Genomic DNA, 27,388 nt, shown 5'->3' on the forward strand with positions numbered 1-27,388 from the left:
AGCGAAAAATAAAATAGCGCAAAGTTAAATGAAAGGTCTTGAGGGATATTTTACATAGTTACCAAAGCGTCCACACCATTGGGCGTTTTTCCTTTTGAGTGTCTGCATGTCTGTACCAGATAGACTACCGTGCCTTGAACAAATTTTCATTCCTCAGGTTTCCTTCTCTTTTAGGGTTGATTGTCCATCTGTCTGTATTCTTTATCACACCGCCACCATTCCTCATTGCTGTACCTTTCAACACAATGAGGATTCTCAGTTTGTAGATAACATTTAATCACCTCAAGAATCTAATCAAAGCCTGTTCTACTATGGACCTTCATTGGGAAGTACGTAGTTAGATGGTATCCCATCCATGTGTAGTGAATGATCGCCAAAATCAGCCCAGAGAGGGAGATCTCCCAACTCGGTCTTTTGGTCTGGAGGTGAGTCTTCCTTTCAGATGCGTCACCTTAGAATCGCTAACCATTATATGAAGATGGTTTTGATGTAAAAATAGAATCTTTTCCCCAAAAAATCTGTTCACCTAGCAACTTTAGAACCCATACAAAACAGAATAAAGATTTTTTTCTTTGGGGATCTTATTTGCTCATTCAAAGTATGTGGAACCCCAAGCAGTACAGTGGGCACAGGGGTGAAACAGGGGCACGATGTACTTTTAGCCCCCGAGTCTATACAGCTTCCATATGTCTCTCTGGTCCTTAAAATGAACAAACTGTCTGCTCACAACCTGTGTACTTCTAACTGCCCCGGATTTACGGGGTGTGCTTTCCACGCAACTTACAAATATCTGCCTTCAATTATCTCCCAAGGACTAACAGCTACCACAGCTTCTGGTTTCTCCTGTCTCCTCCCTGTTCCTTCTTCCTGCCTCCAGAGCCCTCTTGCTGTTGCCATGACAACCGAAATGAATAAGCCTCAGAATCCTATCTCTTACTTCGGGTACGTGCCTCCCCACAAGGACGTTATTGTACATTAGTCAAACTGGATTCCAGGGGCTGTCCTTTAAATTTACCATTAAATGATGTTGAAATTGGAACTCTGGAGGCAAGATTCTGATGGAATTTGGTCAAGGACCTGAGAATTCTCAAATCTTTCTTCCTTTGAAATCTTCAAAAGAACTATGTGCACTCATGACAAGACAAGGTATAGGAATGATTTTTGACTAACTGGGGCTTCACATCTAAACCCCAGCTTTAGTAAGTATATCCAGGGCTGGTGGAGATTCCTTTAGGCCTAAGCCAGGTTGGCTTGAGAACCCTGCTTGACCACTAAGAGACTGGAAAGAAAAGCTCCTCCAGCTCAAATCTGTCTTCTGGACCCCAGGCTCTGAGAGCCATCTGCCTGCCATCCGACTCATCTTAATCTTATCATTCTTTTCATCCTACTTTTCTCTCTCCATAAACAGCTCCAACACCCAGCTAGTGGCCCCAGCCAGGAAACTGGAAGTCATCTTGGATCCTCCCTTGCCTCCCTCCACACCTGCCCCATGTGCATGCTAAGTCACTTCATTTGTGTCCAGCTCTTTGTGACCCTGTGGACTGTAGCCTGCCAGGCTGCTTAGTCCATGGGATTCGCCAGGTAAGAACACTGGAGTGGGTTGCCATGCCCTTCTCCAGGGAATCATCTAGACCCAGGGATCAAACACATGTCTCTTACATCTCCTGCTTTGGCAGGTGGGTTCTTTACCATTAGCGCCACCTGGGAAGCCTCTCTCCATACCTGCTGCTAAGTCGCTTCAGTTGTGTCTGACTCCGTGTGACCCCATAGATGGCAGCCCACCAGGCTCCCCTGTCCCTGGGATCTTCCAGGAAAGAACACTGGAGTGGGTTGCCCTTTCCTTCTCCAATGCATGAAAGTGAAAAGTGAAAGTGAAGTCACTCAGTCGTGTCCGACTTAGCGACCCCATGGACTGCAGCCTATCAGGCTCCTCCATCCATGGGATTTTCCAGGCAAGAGTACTGGAGTGGGTGCCATTGCCTTCTCCGCTCTCCATACCTAGTCCTTCCCAAATTCTATGAACTCTGCCTCTACAAAAACTCAAACAGGTCTGTTTTTCTGCATCTCCACTCCCATATCTTTAAAACAGAATGCAGTCATATCTTCCGCCTAGGTCATTTTAATAGCATTCTGACTCCTCTGACTTTTCTGTTTGATTCTGTTTTTCCCTGGAGCCCTTCTCCCTAGAGCAGCTAGAGTAAGCTTTGGAGAAGAGAAATCAGACCGTATCACTTTGCTCTTTAAAAATACTTCCTGGCACTTCCCTGGTGGTCCAATGGTTAAGAATAAGCCTGCCAACACAGGGGACATGGGTTCAGTCCCTCCTGGTCCAGGAAGACTCCATGTACTGTGGAGCAGCTAAGCCTGTGAGCCACAGCTACTCAGCCTGCACACATTGAGCGGGTACTCCACAACAAGAGAAGCCACCACGGTGAGAAGCCTGCGTGCCAAAACTATAGAGAAGCCCTGCTTCCTGCAACTAGAGAAAGCCCGTGCACAGCAACAAAGACCTTGCACAGCCAAAAATTAATTAATTAAAAAAAGACAACTCTTAGTTCAGTTCATTTCAGTCGCTCAGTCGTGTCCGACTCTTTGTGACCCCATGGACTACAGCATGCCAGGCTTTCCTGACCATCACCAACTCCCGGAGTTTACTCAAACTCATGTCCATTGAGTCGGTGATGCCATCCAACCACCTCATCCTCTATCGTCCCCTTCTCCTCCTGCCTTCAATTTTTCCCAGCATCAGGGTCTTTTCAAATGAGTCAGCTCTTCACATCAGGTGGCCAAAGTATTGGAGTTTCAGCTTCAGCATAAGTCCTTCCAATGAATATTCAGGACTGATTTCCTTTAGGATGGACTGGTTGGATCTCCTTGCAGTCCAGGGGACTCTCAAGAGTCTTCTCCAACACCACAGTTAAAAAGCATCAATTCTTCCATGCTCAGCTTTCCTTATAGTCCAACTCTCACGTTTGTACATGACTATTGGAAAACAACCCTTACTGCCTCCCATATACTTGGAATAAAATCCACATTCTTCATCCTGGCCTTCAGGGCCCTGCCCTGAGTTCCCAGAGCAGCTGTCTGACCTCATTCTGTGTACTACTCTCCACCTGCTCCCCCCAACCCCTAGTCACACTTTCCTTCCTTCAGCGCCCTGTGTGCCTTGTAAATATGTCTTTAATTTCCTCCAAGGTCAAACAGCTGCCATCATCCTGGTTTTCCCACCAAGCTCTCAACTCTCAGCCTTTACCCCCTCGGTTCCTTTTGCCTGAAACACATTTCCCCCTACCTTTGCCAGCTCTTTACACAATGCTGTTTCCTTCTCAACTATGAGATCTCAGTTAAATGTCACCTTCTCTGGAGAAGGAAATGGCTACCCACTCCAGTATTCTTGCCTGGAGAATTCCGTGGACTGGGGAGCCTAGTGGGCTACACTCCTTGGGGTTGCAAAGAGTCAGAGGTGAATGAGTAGACACACCCATGCTTTGTGAATAGAGAAAGGACTTGGCTAATGCAGATGAGGCTGGCACTTCCTTATATATCTTTAGAATGTTAACTCTTAATAAGTTGAAGTTATCTTGAAAGGAGAAGGAAATGGCAACCCACTCTAGTACTCTTGCCTGGAAAATTCCATGGATGCAGGAGCCTGGTAGGCTGCAGTATAGTTCAGTTCAGTTCAGTCACTCAGTCATGTCCGACTCTTTGTGACCCCATGAACCACAGCACACCAGGCCTCCCTGTCCATCACCAACTCCCAGAGTCTACCCATACCCATGTCCATTGAGTCGGTGATGCCATCCAACCATCTTATACTCTGTCGTCCCCTTCTCCTCCTGCCCTCAATCTTTCCCATCACCAGGGTATTTTCAAATGAGTCAGCTCTTTGCATCAGGTGGCAAAATTATCGGAGTTTCAGCTTCAACATCAGTCCTTCCAAGGAACCCCCAGGACTGATCTCCTTTAGGATGGACTGGTTGGATCTCCTTGCAGTCCAAGGGACCCTCAAGAGTCTTCTCCAACACCACAGTACAAAAGCATCAATTCTTCTATGCTCAGCTTTCTTTATAGTCCAACTCTCACATCCATACATGACCACTGGAAAAACCATAGCCTTGACTAGACGGACCTTTGTTGGCAAAGTAATGTCTCTGCTTTTTAATATGCTGTCTAAGTTGGTCATAACTTTCCTTCCAAGGAGTAAACGTCTTTTAATTTCATGGCTGCAGTCACCATCTGCAGTGATTTTGGAGCCCAGGCTGCAGTTCATGGAGTCGCAAAGAGTTGGACACGACTGGGTGACTTCACTTTCTTTTTTTCTACAGTTCCCTTTTGAGAAGGAATGGCAACCCACTCCAGTGTTCTTGCCTGGAGAATCCCATGGATGGAGGGGCCTGGTGGGCTACAGTCTATGGGGTTGCAAAGAATCGGACACGACTAAGCAACTAACACACACACACACACATCTTGAAAGGATGATAAGAGCATTCTAAGTATCATTGGGGGAACATGAATAATAGGATTTTGGTGCCTTCATCAGACTTATTCCAAGACAAAGATACTTTTATTTTCATAGTACAAGACTCTGGGACACTGGGAATAAAATTGGCTATATGCATACAATTCTGTGGAACTAAGATCATTTTATTTTGTGAAAACTGCTACTCTACAGAAAGAATTTGATTTAGTAGTTTGTTTTTAATCCCCTTTTGTATTTGCATTTGGTAAGGCCTAGGACAGGGGAGCCTGGTGGGCTGCCGTCTATGTGGTCGCACAGAGTCGGACACAACTGAAGTGACTTAGCAGCAGCAGCAGCAATGTGACAAAAGTTATTCTGCAAACATAAGGCAGTACTGTGTTCTGTTGGAATCTGAGTTCATTCACTGAAAGATTTATTTTCAGGTTTACCAATTGTTTATTTCCACTAACGTTTGAGCATATTACTTTATATATGATGGGATTCCAGGGTGGGAATAGAGTGCTTTTTCTCTTTTCATTTTTATTAAAAAAAATTACTTAAACTCCACTTCAGTGTTATGGTTTATGGAGGAAAGTGGTGTTAAATATGATATTTTAAAACATTTTTCTCTTATGAGTAAACATGATTTCTCAATTTTTTTACTTGTATTTTGCTTTTGATGTGGCCAGATACTAAGCTTGTTTCTCATAGTTCCTAATGTTTTCAGAAAAATTAAAAAAGAAATTAGTTTCCTTAAAAAAAAAGTCACCTTCTCAGCAAGGCCTCCCCTGACCACCCTATCCAAAATTGCCATGATTTTCTATCAATGTACCCTGTTTATTTCTTACCTAATATTTCCCAGAACATATAGCTCTTTTGTTTATTTGTGTATTTACCAAGTTTTCCCAACTAGGAACGTACATTCCTTGATGGCAGGAACTATATCTGTTTTAGTCACAAATGGTAGCATGTAGAAAGAACATGAATCGAGGATCCTGGAGGGCTGGGGTCCCTAGGGTCCCAAGGAGTCAGACACAACTGAAGCAACTTAGCACACATGCATGCAGGAGGAACATGAATATGTTAGATACATGAACGATCCGGCCTGAAATTCTGAACCCAAGATCTCAGCCGAGATCTTGATGGATGGAATTCCACTCAGATGGTACAAATGAAGAAATGTTAACGAAGAGAAATGTTAACGAAGGCATGGTTGGGGTTAAGACAACCAGGATGGGGACTTCCGTGGTACTCCGGTGGCTGAGACTTCATGCCCCCAATGCAGGGGGCCTGGGTTTGATCCTGATCAGAAAACTAGATCCCACATGTTACAACTAAAGATTCCTCGTGCTGCAACTAAGACCCAGTACAGCCAAATAAATAAATATTTTTTAAAAAAGAGAGAGAACTAGGATGCTGAGATACCAAAGACTAGGAAGAGCTGGGAGAGGTTTATACCCCCAAGACAAGGGGAGGGAACGGGGTAGGGGGACAGACAGGGGAGGGGAATGAATAAATGATGTTCCCAGAGCCCAGTGAGAACTAAATCTGTGGAGGAGGGGCTGCCCAGCTAGACATGTCATCTTGGAGGGACACAGCCACTGCCCGATTGACGGCAGTGAAGCAGGATAGGAACCCACGAAGAAATATCCCATCTTCTGTCTCCTACTCTTTTATCTCTGAGCCATGCCCCTCCTTAGCCAAAGTCAAGCCAGGGAACCAGAGAAACAAATCCATTTGTAGCCCAGTCTTCCAGAGCGCAGAGCAGGTGATGCACGGAGAATAATCAGCACAGACTTTGTCTCCTAGCAGCCGGAACCCAGGCTGGCCTTGCTGCTATGACTTAGAGGTCAATCAGGTTTGTAGTTTATGCTTGGAATTTAATTACCACTTATACTATTAGGCCTTAGGGGGGAAAAATTTGGATTTCTAAACAACCAACTAAGAAATAAACTTGGGAACACAATTTACTAGGGTGTTGAAGCCTGCCTTTAGAGTGGATGAGTGGGTGAGATGTTTTTTATTATTAATAAGCAGAGCACAGCCTACTCAGTAAAATACAACTCTTATAATCTTGTCTGGCTAACCATAAATCAAATTATGAAGCATTTCAATGCTGTACATGGTATCCTCATAAAATATGTGAGACTGGTATTTGGCAAATTTGATTTCTAGGTTCTTTCAAACCAATTACAGAGAAAACAGAGCTAGAACTTTTCCTGAGGCAAAACGCTTTAAGTCTCTGAATTCTAGCTTCCATCCTGCTCTGAACAGTTGTTGTGTGAGAATGTCCATTCCTGACTCATTTTACTCTACAAATACAGAATTGCAACCAGCTGATTTTTTAAAAATTTGATTGAAGTATAATTGATTTACAATGTTAACTTCTGCAGAAAAGTGGCTCAGATATATATACGTATCAGTTCAGTTCAGTTCAGTCGGTCAGTCGTGTCTGACTCTCCGTGACCCCATGAATCTATATATATATTCTTTTTCATTATGGTCTGTCACAGGATATTAAATTTAGTTCCTTGTACTGTATAGTGGGACCCTGTTGTTTACCCATCCCATATATAATCGTTTGCATCTGCTAATCCCAGACTCCCAGTCCTTCCCTCCCGGTCCCTCCCTTGGCAACCACAAGTCTGTTCTCTGTGTCTGGGACTGTGTTTCTGTTTCATAGATGTGCTCATTTGTGCCATGTTTTAGATTCCACATATAAGTGAGATCCTATGGTATTTGTCTGACTTACTTCCCCTTTTCTTCTCCAGGTCCATCCATGTTGCTGCAAATGGCATAATTTCATTCATTTTTATGGCTGACTCATACTTGTACCCAGCTGATTTCAAGGATATGGGCCATCTTGGAGTTTTGGTAAGGTTTTACAGATGTATGCTGGGGGAAAAATAAGAAGTGAGATGTTAAGTCTTCCTGAAAGATGACAGCGCTGCGTGGGGGGAAAAAGTCATTTCATCTTTATAACTCTGGCAGTCAGACCTAGAGCTGAGTTATGTGACTGGGGGGACTCACAATATTAATATACAACTCCTGTCTAGAAATCTTCATTTTAGAGTGTGACAAACACTGAGGCAGTTGTATTGAATGTCTCAATAGGAGCGGAGGGGCCTTAGGACAGAGAAGCGTCTGCCCAATTTATTGTAATTAAGTGCTTGATCTGTGAATGGAGCACCATAATGGCAAACAGCAACCTCATTTTCAATTCATTTTTCTCTTTGCTTAAAATGTCCTAAATATTGGAAACAAAAGTTACCAATATTTAATTGGAACGTCCCCCTTTTGTCTACTCTGCTTTGTGTAACAAGAAAGCATACAATATACTTATTATGTTTATTTATTTATGCTTAGAAAATAAAAGAGTGCTAGTTTAAGAGAGGCTGGATCTTATCTCTCTGCTGTGTAGGAAAGAGTCAAATTGTTCTAAGCCTTCCAAAGTTTGAAACACAGAAGCTTGTAAGGAAAATTAAAGTCTGCCTCTGATTTCCTTGTGTTCTGAGTTTCCATAGACAAAAAAAAATTCTCTCTGCAAAAAGAACTACATACCACCTGGCACATATCCTGAGAGAAGCAAAGCATGGTGGATGGTAGAGTGAAATATAAGCTCAGTGGAAAAATAACAATAAAGATCTTAATTAAATCACCCAGGACCTTATCCATAATGATACGCACCAGGTGTTTCTGCTTCTATTTAATCAGCTCAGCATTAGCTTCCTTTTAGAAATGACACAAACTGTTGGGGTGTATCCAGCTGAAACACACATCAACATGTACAATGCTTTTATTTTATTTTTTAAATTAATTTTTATTGGAGAATAGTTGCTTTACAATGTTGTGTTAGTGTCTACTATACAGCAAAATGAATCAACTATACCTATATCTCCTCTTTCTTTGGATTCCCTCCCCATTTAGGTCACCACAGACCACTGAGGAGGGCTCCCTGAGTTACGTAGTGGTGGTGGTGGTTTAGTCGCTAACTCCTGTCTGACTCTTGCGACCCCATGGACTGTAGCCCGCCTGGCTCCGCTGTCCATGGGATTCTCCAGGCAAGAATACCGGAGTGGGTTGCCATTTCCTTCTCCAGGGGATCTTCCCGACTGAGGAATCGAACCCTGGTCTCCAGCATTGCAGGCAGATTCTTTCCCGACTGACTCCAAAGTGGTAGTCACTCAGTCGTGTCCAACTCTTTGCGACCCCATGGACTGTAGCTCACCAGGTTTCTCTGTCCATGGGATTCTCCAGGCAAGAATACTGGAGTGGGTAGCCACTCCCTTCTCCAGTGGATCTTCCTAATCCAGGGATCTAACCCCTGTCTCCCGCATTGCAGGCAGATGCTTTACTGTCTGAGCCACCAGCGAAGCCCATGTGCGTAGTATCAATAGTGTGTATGTGTCAATCCCAATCTCCCAATTCATCCCACTCCCAAGTACAATGCTTTTAAAATGTGTGTGTGTATATTTCTCCGCAGTTCTTTCACTATCTATGGACTGACTTCATGGATCACCCAAGATGAAGGATGAAGTAGAAATAAAGCAGTTCTATGTTTATAGACAAAAAAACACAATAACTGTAGTTTTATGGAAACTAAGCTTAAGAAATGCAAGGCATTTACTGGTTTCTCTCAGAAACCTCTTAGATATAGAAGAAATATGTGTGAGCTTTGGGCTTTCATTTACCCAAATATGAGGAATTTATGTGCTAGAGTCAACAGACTGATAGTGGATGGAAAAGATTACTGCAGGTCCTATTTGGCAGGCGTCTGGGTAGAAACCCATATGCTCTATGACATTGATTATAATTATTTTTCCATCATTCCAGGTTACATTCTTAGCAGGAATGTGAGCCAACTCTTTCCCTAGGAAGGCTCCTGCTGTGAAACCATCTTTGGCAATGAATCTTTAACAAAAGATCAGGAACTTGACATTTATTTTTAAGCCTGAGAAGAAAACGTGTGCAGTGCTGGAAGCAAATATAGGGATAGGAAAAGCTTCTCAGTGGTTGCAGGGAGTTGCAGTGGAACAAGAAGAAATGTTATATGCCATGCCAGTGGCTTTACTTTTGTGAAATAGCAACTAATGACTAGGTATGCAATCTGTCAGCTATGTATATAATGTTAAGCTTTAATGTCTTTTTAAAGTAGAAGATGTGGAGGGCAATGTGTTTAATTGTTCTTTTGGATCAGGTGTGTCTTTATGATTTTATATTCAGCTGATCATCAAGGAGATTGTTAGGACACTGGCTGTAACAGAAGTTTAGGATGATATATTAAGAAACCCCACGGACAGAGGAGCCTGGTGGGAAATAGTCCATGGGGTCGCAAAGAGTTGGATACAACTGAGCATCTGAGCAAGTATTAAGAAACAGGAAGAGCAATCATTTTCATTCCAATTGACTAAATTGGAGAGGTGTTTTTTTTTTAAATTTTTTTCAGAAAAAGCATATGCATTCCAATTTGTGAATTCATTCCTCTGAGTTGGGGGTGGTGGTGGTGGTGAGTTCTTGGTGGAAAAGCTAAATAAAGTACTCTGGATATTCCCATGAGGTGAAAAGTTTTCGTCCTCACGCTGTCCACCAATAGTAAGGAAATTTCTTCAAAATTAATTGAAAAAGCAACAGAGGCAGAAAATGGCATGGCTGTCAGAAAATTACCAAGTTAAACATAAAAGGGTGCCAGCTTTCCTCTAAAGGATGGTTATTTCTATCTCATGGCTTACTGCACTGTAATGACTGTTGTCTCCATTAAAATCAAACACAGAATATAATTAAGTAAATCCTTCAGGTTATATGTCTTTTAAAATTCCACTAGCTGAAAGACTCACCAGAGGAAGTAATAAGCACTTTAATAAATGCCCTGTACCATAAATTTAGTTCAGCTGTGACAAAGTCAGAATAAACCTCAATCATAGACAAGTTATAGGCACTGGACTGGTAAATTTTTTTTTTCTGAGTTAGAATTTTCTAACCTTTTGGATGTAGTTTCTAATGGTATTCTTCTTCCTACCTTTGTGAAAACTTTAGCCCAAATAGATGTACACGTGTTTACACGTGAGAATGAGGTCAAATGAAAAGTTCTGATTTAAAAAGGAAACCACATGTTATTGAAAACTGAAATATATCCCAGTAATGGACCTGTGAATGCTACATCCAAACTCATTGCAGGAGGATAAATTACCCACCCTTGTAATAGAGTTTTTAGATATGGAAAATGTATCATGTTCCTCATGTTCTAACATGCAGATTTACATTTGGTTACATAATCACAATTCAGTTTCCGTCTCACTTTTGATGGTCATGATCGTATCAATACAAAATCTCATTTCTAGAAACCATTACCATTACTTGTACGTGGGCCCTATTTTTTTTTTTTTTTTGTCTCCGTTAGCTTTATTTTTGTTTTATATATTTCTTTTCAGCTGCACCGGGTCTTCTTTTCTGTGTGCAGGCTTTCTAGCTGCTGCGAGCGGGCTACTCTCCAGTTGGTGCCCAGGTCTGTCATTGCGGTGGTTTCTGTTGTTGCCGAGCCGGCTCTAGGGCGTGCAGTCTTCAGTAGTTGCAGCTTATGATCTAGCACAGGCTCAGTATTTGTGGCACACGGGGTTTAGTTGTTTTGCGGCATGTGGGGTCTTCCCAGACTAGGGATCGAACTTGTGTCCGCTGCACTGGCAGGTGGACTCCGAACCACTGGGTCACTAGGGGAGCCCTGGGCTCGGTTTTTTTTCTTAAACCTTCGCATAGGGGAAGATGTTAATGGCATGGGAAATAACAGTAACAGTCCTCTCTCCTCCTAGGCAAATGAATATATTCCCCCAGGATGGAGGAAAACTAAAGAGTTTCCATTCATAGTCTGCCTTAGCTCTTCATTAGCATAAGAGCTAACATTTACCAAATGTGCAAGGTTGTCTGCTAAACATTTTACATGCATTCTCTTATTTAATTCTCATAAAACTCTTAACTATTTTATATATTTAAGCCCCCTCCAACAATCCAATGAGAGAGATCATAAGAGCCCCATTTCCTAGTGAGAAAACTGAAGCTTAGAGAGTTTATTTGCCCAAAAGGGAGGAAGTCATCTCTCACAACCATCTCTGTCAGCTGTGCCTTCTAAGAAGCTAAGAGTGCAAGGAGTTGACTTGGGAAAAATGCCTGTGAAATTTAAAAATGGGGAGGAAGCAAGATAAGATAAGCAAAGCCTTTTGGACCATGATTTGAACCTGAAGCTTGTCAAAGAAAAGTAGGGAGAAAACAGGATGGAAGGAGTGACTCAGAACATAATGCAGGTCTGACAAAGTTTTGACCAACTCAGCGGGAGGCTCCGGAGCAAAGATTGCCAATTAGAGGAGATTCAGGTTGGGTACCAAGAGTTCAAGCCCTAGCCAAACAACCGTGTTCAGTTATTGTCTAAGGGGCTGTTCAGCAAGAGTGTGGCCTCAGCTCAAAAACCGAGGCTGCAGCTGGATGCGGTCAAGTCAGTTGTTCTCCCAGCAGCCTGATGGAAGTTCTTTCTTGATGAGCGATCCAAGTGGTTCATCTTCCTGACTGCCAGAGTGCACCCCCATGGACCATGCAGATCCACTTCATTCACATCTGGGCAATGGCTCCTCCAGGGTTCTGGTGTGCCTTTCTTCTTGTTGAGAAACTTAGAATGTTAGTGGGATAAACTATAGCCCTCAGCCCTGCAGTTGGTCTTGGGGCCATAACTGGTACTCAGGCTCGCCCCTCTTCACCATCCATTTTAATTTTCCTTGCTCCCAGCCATCATCTCGATTTGTCTCAGTGTGTCTCTGGTGGTGGAACACAACCCTCATTTCTGAGGGGTCTGACCCACTGGTAATCGTACCTTTCTCAGGCTGAGGGTGTTCTACTTGTCCATATACATTCTTAGTTGGGCAAAGAAGTACCACAGAGCACCCAGGTGGGTCACCCGAGCCCCATACATATTCTTCCTTGCCCCTATTTTGTAGCAACAAAGAGCTCTTCTCCTCCTCCTACCAATCAGAGCTGTTTTTTGTGTTTTGTTTTTTTTTTTTTAATTTTGACTACACTGGGTCTTCATTGCTGCTCGTGGGCTTTCTCTAGTTTGGGCAAGCAGGCTAGTCTCTAGTTGTGGTGCTTGGGCTTCTCATTGGGGTGGCTTCTCTTGTGGTGGTGCATCGGCTTAGTTGCCGCATGGCATGTGGAATCTTCCTGGACCAGGGGTCAAACCCATGTCCTTCCTCTGCATTGGCAAGTGGATTCTTAACCACTGGACCACCAGCAAAGTCCCAAATGGAGCTGTTGTTGGTTCTCCATTCATGACCTTTTGTTAGGGTGACTGATCTCAGCCTCCTGCTTCTCCATTCTTGCTTTCTTTTGATTGTATGTATTGAGTAATATCCACTTTAGCTCTCCATCTATTTTGCCCCATGGAATGTCATATTTTTTGTGGGGTGGGGGGCATCCCTGAGTGGGCTGAGGGAGCATTTTCATATCCTATTCACCAAGATCTCCACAACTCTCTTTGGGTCAAGGCCCCTGGCCTGCCATTCCACTTTGTGGGTCATTATAGTAATTTTTGACCCCCTCAATTTTGGTGGTTAAGTGCTGCCCCCAACCTCGTTTCTGTCACTAAGCCAAGCGTGTGACAGTCTTGCCTCCTGGCAGCCTCTGCCACTCCTGCATATCTCACTGATGCCAGTGTCCCTCTCTCTAGCATAATCCTGACAGCTTTGGCAAATGCAGTGTACTCTGGGCCTATGTGTAGAACATAATCCCTTGGTGGGTCTTTCGGGCTCACTTAAAATATCTATTCCAACATGCCTGCCTCCCTCAGCTTCTGTATTCCTTCTTCTACCATCTGGCAGGGCAACGCGGACACTTTGACTTCACTGAGAGTAGACATGCCTTGAAGGGCCACCCCAGCAGACGGTTTTCCCCTTCCCCTAGGGCCCTTGTGTGTGTGTCAGTTGCTCAGTCGTGTCCAACTCTTTGCAACCCCATGAATTGTAGTTCACCAGGCTCCTTTGTCTATGGAATTCTCCTGGCAAGAATATTGGAGTGGGTTGCCATTCATTCCCTTCTCCAGGGGGTCTTCCCATCCCAGGGATCAAACCTGGGTCTCCCGTACTGCAAGCAGATTCTTTACTGTCTGAGCTACCAGAAAAGCCCCCTGTGGGGGGTATAAATCCCATATGCTGGGAGAGGCATATAGGATTTCAAGAAATTTTTTTCTTTAGTGTATCCTGTCCCAGGAATACTCTGGCTCCTACTGGAACATGCTGGCTTTTTCTTGTAGCTCCATTGCGGGGAGAGCTCCTTTTCTCTATTCTCAGATCCAGCAGAATCATGCTGAACTCAACATAGCTGTGGACTTTGCAGCCAGGAGAGGAGGTGGGGCAGATGCTGAGCAAAATCCCTGTGTTCCTGTGAGGCTGAGGCTTCTACAGTATCTTTTTACCCCCAGGAATGCTCGCTCTAAGTGGAGAGGCGAGCCCTTCTGTCATCTCTGAGGGTTCAGAGAGGTTGAGGCAGTCAGAATAGTCAGGGGGGTGCACCAGATCCTCTCATCCCACAAGTCAGGGTCCCAGGGGTCATATCCCAGGGTCCCGGCCATTACATAACAGACTCAGCTGAGCATTCAGTCATGTTCGAGGCTCTTCAACTACGGAATTCCCTGACAGTTCATTGTTTAGGACTGAGGTTCAATCCCTGGTCAGGGAACTAAGATCTTGCAAGTTGCATGGTGCAGCCAGAAAAAAAAGAAAACTTCTTCATCTCAGGAAGAGGAAACAAGTTCCAAGGCCCTGAGGAGGGCATTTGCTTGCAGAGCAATGAGGCCAGTGCTGGGAGTGTGGTGAGCAAGGAGGTGGTCAGAAAAGCAGCTTTGTGGTTCTCCATCCTGTGTGATGGGAATCTGTTGGAGAGTTTTAAGAAAAGGAATGACATGGGTCAACATAGGTCCAAAGAATTAACTTGGAGACTTCCCTGTGGTCCAGTGGCTACAACTCTGCACTACCAAGGCAGGGGCCCTGGGTCCCATCCCTGGTTGGCAAACTAGATCCCACGTGCCGCGACTAAGAGTGTCCATGCTGCAGCAATGACTGAAGCTCCCATGTGCCGTGCCACAACTAAGATTTAGTGCAGCCAAATAAATAAATAAAAATAAATAGTTTAAGATGTCGTTATTAAAAAATAATTAATTTGGTTGTTGAACAGAGGGGGCAAAGGCAGAAGGAGGTAATCCGGTTAGGAGACTGCAGTAATCCAGATTAGAGATGCTGGTGATTGAGGGAGAGGTAGTCCAGGGGAAATGGAGATGTGGACATGGGGTGTATTTTGAATGTAGAGCAGACAGGGTTTGTTCATGAATTAGACATGGGGAGGGAAAAAGAAGAGACAAGTCGAGGATGACTGTAACGTTTATACCTGAGCAACTGGAAGTTTGGAATAAGATTGCAGTCCATTTTTATTAAGTCTGAGATGCTCGAGTTATCTAAGGTTTGCCACCAAAGGTGTTCAGGATAGAGACCTAGGAGAGATAAACAAGTCATCAATGCATGGATGGTAATTAAAGCTGTGAAACTGAACGAAAGAGGAGTATAAACAGAGAAGATTTATGAGGGCTGAGTCTTGGGACACTCCCACGTTCAGAGCTCAGGGACATGAGAAGGAGCCAGTAATGAAAACTGAGGAGGAATAGCTATTGTGGCAGCTGCTTTTGTGCATAGGGAAAAAAATGCTTTAAGGAGGGTCAGTTGTGATCAGTTAAAGTGACCAGTTGTGTTAAAGGTACAAAGCGGGCTGTTTGCACATTTTGGAAATGAGGGCAGGAAATTTATGACCGGATTGAGCAATGTGGTGCTGTTAGCACTTAACTGCTACTTACATATTATCAACTGGCCTTTATTTATTTTCCATCTCCTCCCATTTAGATGTAACCTCTGCAACATTTTGTTTTGCTCACTACTACATTCCTAGTTGCCTAATAGTGCCCAGTATACGGTAAGTGCTCAACAAATATTTCTCAAAAGTATTTCCTGAATGGAAATTTGTGAAAAAGAAAAACTTACATTTTATTTCTCTATTCCTCTTTGTACAAAAATAGCTTGCATTTAAATTTCAGTAGAGGAAGTAACGGTGTAGCATTAGATTTTGAATTATGTTGAAAATTTGGCAAAGAATTTGACCTCACTAAGCTTTTGTTTGCTTATTCATAAAAGGAGACAGATGATAATATGTTTGAGAATGTACCCCAAACCATGTCCACTACATAGTTAGTACTGTTAATGCTTTGTAAATCTGAAGGGGTCACATGGACCAGAACACAGTGACATGCACATTTATTTTAGATATATAACTCATTTGACATGGGAAGTTTCATTTATTTGAGGAACCCAAAAACAGGAAATGTTGCTGGTAGGTTGCATTTCCAACAAAAAGCATTTGCATGTGTCTCAGGATTGACTAGGGCTTCCCAGGTGGCTCAGTGAGTAAAGAATCTGCCTGCAATACGGGATACTCAGGAGGCATGGGTTCTATCCTTGGGTTAGGAAGATTCCCTGGAGGAGGGCATGGCCACCCTTCTAATAATCTTGCCTGGGAAATCCCATGGACAGAGGAGCCTGGCAGGCTATGGTCCATAGGGTTGCAAAGACTCGGACACGATTGAAGCAGCTGAGCACACAGGCACAGGATGGAATAAGGGTCATAATATACTAAGATTAGTCTTTTTTTTTTTTTAATATAGCTCCTTTTACTTTCGAATTTATCATGTCCTTACATTTTAAATTTTCCACTCATCTTCAACTATTTACCTAGCACTTACATTATATTTGGACTTCCCTGGTGGCTCAGACAATATAGAATCTGCCTTCAGTGCAGGAGACACATGTTCAATCCCTGGGTTGGGAAGAGCCCTTGGAGAGGGAAATGGCCCCTCACTCCAGTGTTCTTGCCTGGAGAATTCCACGGACAGAGGAGCCTGTCAGGCTACAGTCCACGGGATCGCAAAGAGTCTGACGTACTGGTGGGCTCAGCAGTTGTGGCTCGCGGGCTCTAGAGCACAGGTTTCAGTAGCTGTGGTCACAGGCTTAGTGGCCCTGTGGCATGTGCAGTCTTCCCAGGCCAGGGAGCAAACTGGTGTCCCCTGCATTGCAATCTGCATTGCAAGGTGGATTCTTAACCACTGAACGACTAGGTAAGCCCTGAGATGAGTCTTATTATTATACTTGTTTAACATTAAAATGTAATAACTTTGAGGCTTTTTTTTTTTTTGTCTTACTGTAAATTCTATAGTTCAAGTACCATTACATCATAGACACAAGATGGGTAGGTTTTGGTGAGGCCACTTCCTCTAGACCTACCTTTCCCTAGATCGACCTGATCTGAATCTTACAGAAGGCACAGAATTGGTTACGGCAGATGCCAAAGCTTGGAAAAACTGCAAATTCATTGTGATCCAAGCATTCACTTAAAAGGTTAACTAGGAAGCTCTTAAACGATCTTGTAGGTTTAAAGTAGGTAAAGATTATATTTTAAACAAGATTGGCCTTTAGCAGGGGAAAAATGTGCTGAGTGAGGAGGTGGGATAACCAGTCCAGCGGAGGTATTCTGGCTTATTGCTTAAGCGACCTGGGCTGGAAGCCAACTATCGAGGGTTAATATTTGTTTTGCTTTGTTGTTCTGGATTGGGCAACAACACAGCCTCCTGCCATTTTGTGCTTCTTTCCATGTTAAAGTCAACAGGTGATAACGTGAAGTACCTTTGGGCCCAGAATATTTGGCCATCACCTTAGTAGATGCCCAGAATGGTATTGGTATTGATGTATTGATATTGGACATCTTGGGGGTGGTGATGACTGAAGTTCTGGTTCTTTGAAAATCAGTGCTCATGGGCAGGTACTAGACTTCACAAGGTGCTAATAACTTAAAAAATTTTTTTTGGCTGCACCAGGTCTTCGGTGTAGTGCTTGGGCTTAGATGCCCCATGGCATGTGGGATCTTGGTTCCCTGACCAGGCATCAAACCCACCTCCCCTGCATTGGAAGATGGATTATTTTTTTAACCACTGGACCACCAGGGAAGTCCCAGAGAATGCTATGTTTAAGCCTTGAAACCATATCGTTATCAAGACTTTTGACTATGAACTGAACTGAAGAATAAATGCCAACAACTTAGAAGTCAGTGTCTGATGTGGTTTAAAAGAACAGATAACAACTCCTCTGTTACTATGAAATCAGTGCAGTAATTTCAGATCTAGGGTTGGTAAATAGCACATTTAAGTTACACAGCTCATTGATCACTTATAATGTCACGTATGTTTTAAAGAGGACATTTCAAGTCAGAAGTTCGAAACGAGAGAAAAGCAAAAATATAATGATTGCCAAAAAGAATTTTAACTCACACTTGTTTTGCTGAGAACAATTTTCATTCAAAACTCATTAGATGACTTTGACGTAACATATATAAAAACTCCAGAACAAAAAAGTGTTATTTTGTATTTCACTTGCATCAGTTCTCTCATTTTAGATGGGAAACATTTAAAAATAGTTTCCATTTCACTTTTTGTTTAGGCCTAATTGTTTACGTTGGCTCAACATCCTGTGGTTACTGTATCAAGACAGTGAAATACTTGAAAACAAACTTTCTTTTGTAAAAAATTAGATTCCTAGAAAAAGAACCCATGCTGTTTTCTTTCGTTGGGTCACTTCAAATATTCATTATTGAAAAATTTCCATTTACTTTTAATGGTTACAAATCTATTACTTTAACATAAAGTTTTCTAGGAAAAAAACACAATTATTCTATAAGTACTATTTTTAAAAAGACCTTGAGTTTAAAACTTCTTTCGATATCTGTGACAACAGAAACATAAAACATGTGACATGAAAATGTCAAGTTTCAGAAAAGATTGGCTTTGGCGAAGAGACAGTGTGCTGAATGTAGACATACGCGTTCTTTGTAAGAATAATTTATATTAGAATCTACTGTTATCTGTACAAATCTTAATTGAATGGAGACTTGCACAGCTGTCCAATGAAGTTTTGTGAAAAGGTTAATTCATTTTAAGAAAAGAAGTAAAATTACAGAAAAAAATATTTAGGGGAAAAAAACTGTAAGTCCATTAACGATTTGGATTCCAGAGAAGCGAAAAGCAAAGGAGAAAAGGAAAAATATACCCATTTGAATGCAGAGTTCCAAAGAATAGCAAGGAGAGATAAGAAAGCCTTCCTCAGTGATCAGTGCAAAGAAATAGAGGAAAACAATAGAATAGGAAAGACTAGAGACCTCTTCAAGAAAATTAGACCTGGAGAAGGAAATGGCAACCCACTCCAGTATTCTTGCCTGGAAAATCCCATGGACAGCAGAGCCTTGCAGGCTACAGTCCACGGGGTTGCAAGAGTCAGACATGACTTAGCGACTAAACCACCGCCAGGAGATGGTGAAAGACACGGAAACCTGATGTGCTGAAGTCCATGGGGCTGCAAGAAGTCAGACATGACGAGCGACGAAACAGCAGCAACACAATGTATTTGGTATAAAAATTAAAAAAAAAAATGAAGTCCTATCGTGTTCAATTTAAAAAAAAAAGAAAATTAGAGATACCAAGGGAACATTTCATTCAGTGATGGGCTCAATAAAGGACAGAAATGGTAATGGACCTAACAGAAGCAGAAGATATTAGGAAGAGGTGGCAAGAATACACAGAAGAACTGTACAAAAAAGATCTTCATGACCCAGCTAATCACGATGGTGTGATCACTCACCTAGAGCCAGACATCCTGTAATGTGAAGTCAAGTGGGCCTTAGGAAGTATCACTACGAACAAAGCTAGTGGAGGTGATGGAATTCCAGTTGAGCTATTTCAAATCCTGAAAGATGATGCTGTGAAAGTGCTGCACTCAATATGTCAGCAAATTTGGAAAACTCAGCAGTGGCCACAGGACTGGAGGAGGTCAGTCTTCATTCCAATCCCAAAGAAAAGCAATGCCAAAGAATGCTCAAACTACTGCACAATTGCACTCATCTCACACGCTAGTAAAGTCATGCTCAAAATTCTCCAAGCCAGGCTTCAGCAATATGTGAACCGTGAACTTCCAGATGTTCAAGCTGGTTTTAGAAAAGGCAGAGGAACCAGAGATCAAATTGCCAGCATCCACTGGATCATTGAAAAAGCAAGAGAGTTCCAGAAAAACATCTATTTCTACTTTACTGACTAAGCCAAAGCCTTTGACTGTGTGGATCACAACAAGCTGTGGAAAATTCTGAAAGAGATGGGAATACCAGACCACCTGACCTGCCTCTTGAGACACCTGTATGCAGGTAAGGAAGCAACAGTTAGAACTGGACATGGAACAACAGACTGGTTCCAAACTGGGAAAGGAGTACATCAAGGCTGTATATTATCACCCTGCTTATTTAACTTGTATGCAGAGTACATCATGAGAAATGCTGGGCTGGAGGAAGCACAAGCTGGAATCAAGATTGCCAGGAGTAATATCAATAACCTCAGATATGCAGATGACACCACCCTTATGGCAGAAAGTGAAGAGGAACTAAAGAGACTCTTGATGAAAGTGAAAAAGGAGAGTGAAAAGGTTGGCTTGAAGCTCAACATTCAGAAAACAAAGATCATGGCATCTGGTCCCATCACTTCATGGCAAATAGATGGGGAAACAGTGGAAACAGTGGCTGACTTTATTTTTTGGGGCTACAAAATCACTGCAGATGCTGATTGCAGCCATGAAATTAAAAGACGCTTGCTCCTTGGGAGGAAAGTTCTGACTAACCTAGACAGCGTATTAAAAAGCAGAGACATTACTTTGTCAACAAAGGTCCATCTAGTCAAGGCTATGGTTTTTCCGGTGGTCATGTATAGATGTGAGAGTTGGACTATAAAGAAAGCTGAGCGCTGAAGATTTGATGCTTTTGAACTGTGGTGTTGGAGAAGACTCTTGAGAGTCCCTTGGACTCCAAGGAGATCCAATCAGTCCATCCTAAAGGAAATCAGTCCTGGATGTTCACTGGAAGGACTGATGTTGAAGCTGAAGCTCTAATATTTTGGCCACTTGTTGCGAAGAGCTGACTCATTTGAAAAGACCCTGATGCTGGGAAAGATTAAAGGCAGGAGGAGAAGGGGACGACAGAGGATGAGATGGTTGGATGGCATCACTGACTCAACGCACATGAGTTTGGGTGAACTCCAGAAATTGGTGATGGACAGGGAGGCCTGGTGTGCTGCGGTTCATGGGGTCGCAAAGAGTCAGACACGATTGAACGACTGAACTGAACTGAATTGAATTCATCCAAGGAAGTTGTTATTTGCACTTATGAAATTGGGCCAAAATATTGACAGTTTTCATTTTCTCTTGTTGGACCATCTTATTTAGAATCATGGATGACTGAAGTAAAACAGAATCTGGACATTATCTGGGTCCAGGGTTCTCAACTCTCACTGTGCGGCAGAATTAGCTGAGAAGGAATTCCCTGGTGGTCCAGTGGTTAGGACAGTGCGTTTCCATTGCCTGGGACCTGATTCAGTCCCTGGTCTGGGAACTAAGATCTCACAAGCCACAGGGCAGCCAAAAGAGAAAAAAAAATTTGCCTAAGGAGTTTAAAAAGATACCCATGGACAGACCCCAACAGTGTGCCCCCCACCTGCCACCCATCTAACTCAACTGGTCTGACGTGGGGCACAGCATCCATATGAGTGTGTCTATGTGTCTGTGTGTGTGTTAAATTGTACCAAATATGAAATTCACCATTTTAACAATTTTTAAGAGTACAGTTCAGCGTCATTAGGATATTCACATTGTTATGCAACTAACACCACCATCCACCGCCAGAACTTTTTCATCTTCCCAAACAGAAATTCTGTACCCATTAAAAAATACCTCCCGGTTCCCTCTTCCTCCCAGTTCCTGGTAATCACCATCCTACATGCGGTCTTTATGAATTTGACGATGATACGTATCTCACAGAGGTGGAATCATGCAAGATTTGTCCTTTTGTATCTGGCTTAGTTCACTTAGCATCATGTCTTCAAGGTTCATCCCCACAGTAGCAGGTACCAGCATGCATTCCTTTGCAAGCTGGTAGCATCCGTAGGTTTAAAAACTCCCCGGGTGATTCTAATGATGTGCCACCAGGGCTGAGACCCACTCAGTTTTATCCAACTCCTTTCTTATTTGAGGCTTCCTGAGTAGCTCAGTGGTAAAGAATCCACCTGCCAATGCAAGAGACTCAAGAAACTCAAGAGATGACAGTTCGATGCCTGGGTTAGGAAGATCCCCTGGAGTAGGACATGGCAGCCCACTCCAGTATTTTTGCCTGGAAAATGCCATGGACAGAGGAGCCTGCGGGCTGCAGTCTGTGGGGCTGCAAAGAGTCAGACACAACTGAGTACACACACACTTTCTTATGCAGCTGAGAAAACTGAGGTCCAGAGAGAGGAAATGACCTTCACGTATCATCCTTTCATTCAGCACACACTTACTGCTCATCTACCAAGTTCCGAGTAAGCTGGGACTCAGATCTTCCGATCCGAACTCTGAAGCTTCACAGGTTGCCCTATATGCCACTTTCCTTGTGTTTGAAAAACTTCAAACTTCAGTAGCAGTAAAATAATACTTTAGACTCGGGCTATTTTGGGAACCAATTTTTAATATGTTTTTATTTAGAGTTCTATTTAGAATCATTTTGCTTTCTCTAATTATAATCAAAGTTGAATATAGTAATCACGAATCAAGCCAAACTATTAATTTAGTTAAGAATAGCTGATTTACAGTAACTTTAAGTTTACCCTCTAAACCAAGAACTACCTGGTAAATAAAAAAATAAAAGAAAAGCCTTAAGATGCTATTTCTCTAAAAGATGGGTAGGAAAACTCCAGCCTTCAATTTGATTTCATCTGGCCATTGGAAAAATCCAAAGAATTTATGCCTAAGGCCATGAAATTATAACCTTACTTTAAAGTATATAATAGCAATGTCCTTAAAATATATTTTTGTGTAATGAAAATAATTCAAGAAAGTCCAAAAAAGATGACTTAAAATGCAGACAAAAGGAACGTTTCATATTTCTTTAAAGATAAAATGATGAGTTCATTTTACTTATATAAGTTTTTTATCGTGGTAAAATATGCTTGACATAAAATTTATCATTTTATCTGTTTTTAAGTGTTCAATTCAGTGGCAATAAGGGACTTCCCTGATGGTCCAGTGGTTAAGCCTCTGTACCCTCAGTGCAGGGGGCATGGGTTTAATCCTTGATTGGGGAACTAAGATCCCACATGCTGCACACTGTGGCCTAAAAAAAAAAAAATTCATTCGCAATAAGTACATTCACAGTGTTGTATAACCATCACCAGTATCTATTTTCAGAACTTTTCATCACCCTAAATAGAAACTCTGTACCCATTATACAATAACTCCCCATTCTCCTCTCCTCCAGTTACTTGTAGCATCTTTTATATTTTCTGTCTCTATGAATTTGTCTATTCTAGGTATCTCTTATAAATGGAACCATGTAATATTTTCCCTTTGTGTCTGTTTTCCACTTAACATAATGCCCTCAAAATTCACCCATGTTGTAGCTCGTCTCAGAATTTCATTCCTTTTTAAGGTTGAATAATATTCCATTGCTTGTATATATATTTTGTTTATCCATTTATTTGTTGATAGACATTTGGCTTGTTTCTACTTTTTGGCTATTGTGAATAACGCTGCTGTGAATGTGGGTATGCAAGTATCTGTTTGAGTCCCTGCTTTTAATTCTTTTGGGTTTGTACCTACAAGTGAAATTTCTGGATCATATGGTAATTCTGTGTTTAAATTTTGGAGGAACTGCCTTACTATTTTCCACAGTAACTGCACCATTTTACATTCCCACCAGCAATGCACCAGGGTTAACGTTTCTCAAATCCTCTCAAACTTAAGTGAAATTTCAATCTTTATTTATATAACCCTCAATATTAAAAAGTTTTCTAATCCCCTTGTCTTTAAATAATTATTCTGCATTTCTAGGTGGCATGGTTGTTTTTCAGTCCGATATAAATGTTAAAATTCTTATTATTCTATTCAACACATCTACCTTCTTTGATTATAAAAGCAATATTTACTCATTGAAAACCTACAGTTCACATAATCCATGTTTCTCCAGGTTTTACCAAGCTTAGAGTACTGATGCGGTCACATTAACAATAGTATCTGAAATTTTACTGCCTCTTGCTCCCAGGCAGATCTTCCTTCCTCCTGTTCTGCCCTGCCTGAGGTCGGTCCTGAAAGTCCTAGGAAACCCTTGCATGAACAAGGGGTAGGGGGTCTTGGGGTGGGGTGGGGGGCGGTGGTGGAAGTGTTATAATCACTGATGTAATTCCTGGAGCAGCCACTGGAGGGCAGCAGCTCCCTCCCACTCTTTACCCTCACTCTGGTGAGTACACTGCCAGCCGGCCAATTCCTTTTTTGAAACAGCAGCTCTAAAATCATGGCATCCGGTCCCATCACTTCATGGCAAATTGATGGGGAAACAGTGGCTGACTTTATTTTGGGGGGCTCCAAAATCACTGCAGATGGTGACTGCAGCCATGAAATTAAAAGACGCTTGCTCCTTGAAAGAAAAGCTATGACCAACCTAGACAGCATATTAAAAAGCAGAGACATTACTTTGCCAAACAAAGTTCCATCTAGTCAAAGCTATGGTTTTTCCAGTAGTCATGTGTGGATGTGAGAGTTGGACTATAAAGAAAGCTGAGCGCTGAAGATTTGATGCTTTTGAACTGTGGTGTTGGAGAAGACTCTTGAGAGTGCCTTGGAGTACAAGGAGATCCAACCAGTCCATCCTAAAGGACATCAGTCCTGGGTGTTCATTGGAAGGACTGATGTTGAAGCTGAAACTACAATATTTTGGCCACTTGATGCAAAGAGCTGACTCATTTGAAAAGACCCTGATGTTGGGAAAGATTAAAGGCAGGAGAAGAAGGGGACAACAGAGGATGAGATGGTTGGATGGCATCACCGACTCAATGGACATGAGTTTGAGTAAACTTCGGGAGTTGGTGATGGACAGGGAGGCCTGGTGTGCTGCAGTCCAGGTGGTAAACAGCTGGACGCACTGAGCGACTGAGCTGAGCTGAACTGAACACTCGAAGTCCTGCATGACAATTACTGTACAGAAACAGGAGTGTGTCTGTCAAATAGTTTCTGATCACACTTTGTCATTTGGGTTTCTAGAGCCCCATGAGGAAACTCAAGCACAAGTCTGAATCGAAATTAACAATTGATGGAGAAAGTGAAAAAAAAAAAAGCTCTAACAACTGATAGCTGGATGCTCATGGCTTGCCGTAGTGTTCCCCCATTGAAAATGAACAATTTTACAAGAGTTTACAATTATCAGACAGTCATTCTGATGGTGGAACAAGGCAATAACTAGACCAAGGCATAATCATATCTAAACACAGTTAGAAATAAAGGCATCCAAGCACCACAGAAATGTCCAAACACCTCCCTTTTCTAGTTGCATGAGTGACTTTACCTTCCTAGGTAAAAATTAAAATCCTCAATCATTGAATTGCCCCTTCTTCAGGACAGACCTCAATCTATTTTTTTTTTTAGGTTGTTATAAGAATAAAATTAAATTATCTTTATTTTTTTTTCCTTTAAAAACTTAATAGCATTTATACATTGAAGGTATTTGATTTTCTTGTAACTAGCACTTCAAATGCAACAAGCATTTGAAGCAACAAGCATTTGACCCAACAAGTAAAACTTTCTACAGTTCATAACTTTTATAAATAAAATAAATTAAATGTACAGTGAATAAGTTCTCTGAAATATTTCAATATTTCTGCAGGTTTAGTAACATTGTAAAATACATTTCAACTAAAATTCACAAATCTAAAAACCTGTTAGGCATTTTTAGGCGTTTTAAGATGGAAATGAAGACCAATGTTACATCGTAATATGCCAATTACAAATAGTACTTCAAATAGCAAATACTATAGTTTGTCCCAAACTTTAAAAACTATTCATGAACTCAACACTGAACTATTGGTGGCTATGAGAATTGTTTCCTAGCCTTTTTGAAAATTTCAACCCATTTACGTTTAAGGTAATTATTGATAAGTACGATCCCGTAGCCATTTTCTTTATTGCTTTGGGTTCAAGTTTATACACTCTTTCTGTGTATACTGTCTAGAGAAGATCCTTTAGCATTTGTTGGAGAGCTGGTTTGGTGATGCTGAATTCCCTCAGCTTTTGCTTGTCTGTAAAGCTTTTGATTTCTCCTTCATATTTGAATGAGATCCTTGCTGGGTATAGTAATCTGGGCTGTAGGGTATTTTCTTTCATCACTTTAAGTATGTCTTGCCACTCCCTTCTGGCCTGAAGAGTTTCTGTTGAAAGATCAGCTGTTATCCTTATGGGAATCCCCTTATGTGTTATTTGCTGCTTTTCCCTTGCTGCTTTTAATATTTGTTCTTTGTGTTTGATCTTTGTTAATTTGATTAATATGTGTCTTGGAGTATTTCGCCTTGGGTTTATCCTGTTGGGGACTCTCTGGGTTTCTTGGACTTGGGTGATTATTTCTTTCCCCATTTTAGGGAAGTTTTCAACTATTATCTCCTCAAGTATTCTCTCATGGTCTTTCTTTTTGTCTTCTTCTTCTGGGACTCCTATGATTCGAATGTTGGAGCGTTTAACATTGTCCCAGAGGTCTCTAATATTGACCTCATTTCTTTCAATTCGTTTTTCTTTTTTCCTCTCTGTTTCATTTATTTCTACAATTCTATCTTCTAGTTCGCTTATCCTGTCTTCTGCCTCTGTTATTCTACTGTTTGTTCCCTCCAGAGTGTTTCTGATCTCATCTATTGCATTATTCATTGTATATTGACTCTTTTTTATTTCTTCTAAGTCCTTATTAAATCTTTCTTCCATCTTCTCAATCCTTTTCTCCAGGTTATTTATCTGTAACTCCATTTTGCTTTCAAGATTTTGAATCATTTTCACCATCAAAATTTGAAATTCTTTATCAGGTAAATTCCCTATATCTTCTTCTTTTGTTTGTGTTGGTGGGCAATTATCTTGTTCCTTTACTTGCTGGGTATTTCTCTGCCTCTTCATCTTGCTTATATTGCTTTGCTTGGGGTGGCCTTTCCCTCTTCTTGCAGTTTGTGGAGTTCTCTTTATTACGTAGTTTCTTCGCTGTGTGTGGGGTTGGACGGGTGACTTGTCCGGGTTCCCTGGTTAGGGAAGCATGTGTCGGTGTTCTGGTGGGTGGAGCTGGATTTCTTCTCTCTCCTTTAGAAGACAATGGGCTGCTTTTCTGGGAGCCTGATGTCCTCTGCCAGTATTCAGAAGTTGTTTTGTGGACTTTACTCTGCGTTCAAATGTTCTTTTGATGAATTTGTGGGGGAGAAAGTGGTCTTGCCACCTTATCCCTCCGCCATCTTGTTCCTTCCTCCCCAGAGCACTGGATTCTATGTTCCACTTGGCCGTGGAGTATCTCTTCCCAGCTGCTCCAGCAAGGCGCAGCCGCTGTACCTTACCTTGGACGAGGGGTATCTCCTCAAGGCTATGCCTCCTGCTTTGAATGTAGATCAGCTCCTCTCGGCCCTCCGGTGCCCAAGCAGCCACCGCCTCCTGAACGTGGTACAGCTCCTCTCGGCCACCGCCCTAACCCTGGGCACGGGGTAGCTCATCTCAGCCACGATTCTGCACGTGGTCGGTTGCACTGGAGCCGGGCGTCCCCCGCGTCTGCGCCGCCGGAGCCGGGCGTCTCTCGCGTCTGCCCAGACCTCAATCTAGAACAAGCCTTTGCCTCACCGTCAGTCAACCAGCCCAAGTCCAGATGCTAAGGAGACCCTCCTAACTCGTTCTTAACCTTGACCCTCCCAGGTCCTGGAGTGTGCATTCCCCTTCTCTGCAGGATAATAAACATAACTGT

The 27,388-nt window shown here is 42.3% G+C and overlaps 1 protein-coding gene across 1 annotated transcript; it reads left to right on the forward strand.

Moving 5' to 3' along the window:
• The first annotated feature begins 66 nt into the window (after window positions 1–66).
• On the forward strand, window positions 67–27,388 carry LOC148774640 (uncharacterized). The gene is made up of 3 exons (XM_088828438.1): window positions 67–1,581; window positions 7,231–7,333; window positions 26,911–27,388. Exons 1-3 carry the CDS (start codon window positions 1,568–1,570, stop codon window positions 27,136–27,138), a joined length of 345 nt encoding a protein of 114 aa, XP_088684564.1. The 5' UTR covers window positions 67–1,567; the 3' UTR covers window positions 27,139–27,388.

The sequence above is a fragment of the Moschus berezovskii genome, chromosome 20, assembly GCF_049115385.1.
Source record: "Moschus berezovskii isolate FMDL1 chromosome 20, NW_MosBer_1.0, whole genome shotgun sequence".
Lineage (NCBI taxonomy): Eukaryota > Metazoa > Chordata > Mammalia > Artiodactyla > Moschidae > Moschus > Moschus berezovskii.

Coding starts and splice junctions, on each gene's coding strand:
- LOC148774640 (XM_088828438.1), top strand. Junction 7,334..26,910: donor TGGGCCATCTTGGAGTTTTG/GTAAGGTTTTAC, acceptor CTTCCTCCCCAG/AGCACTGGATTCTATGTTCC.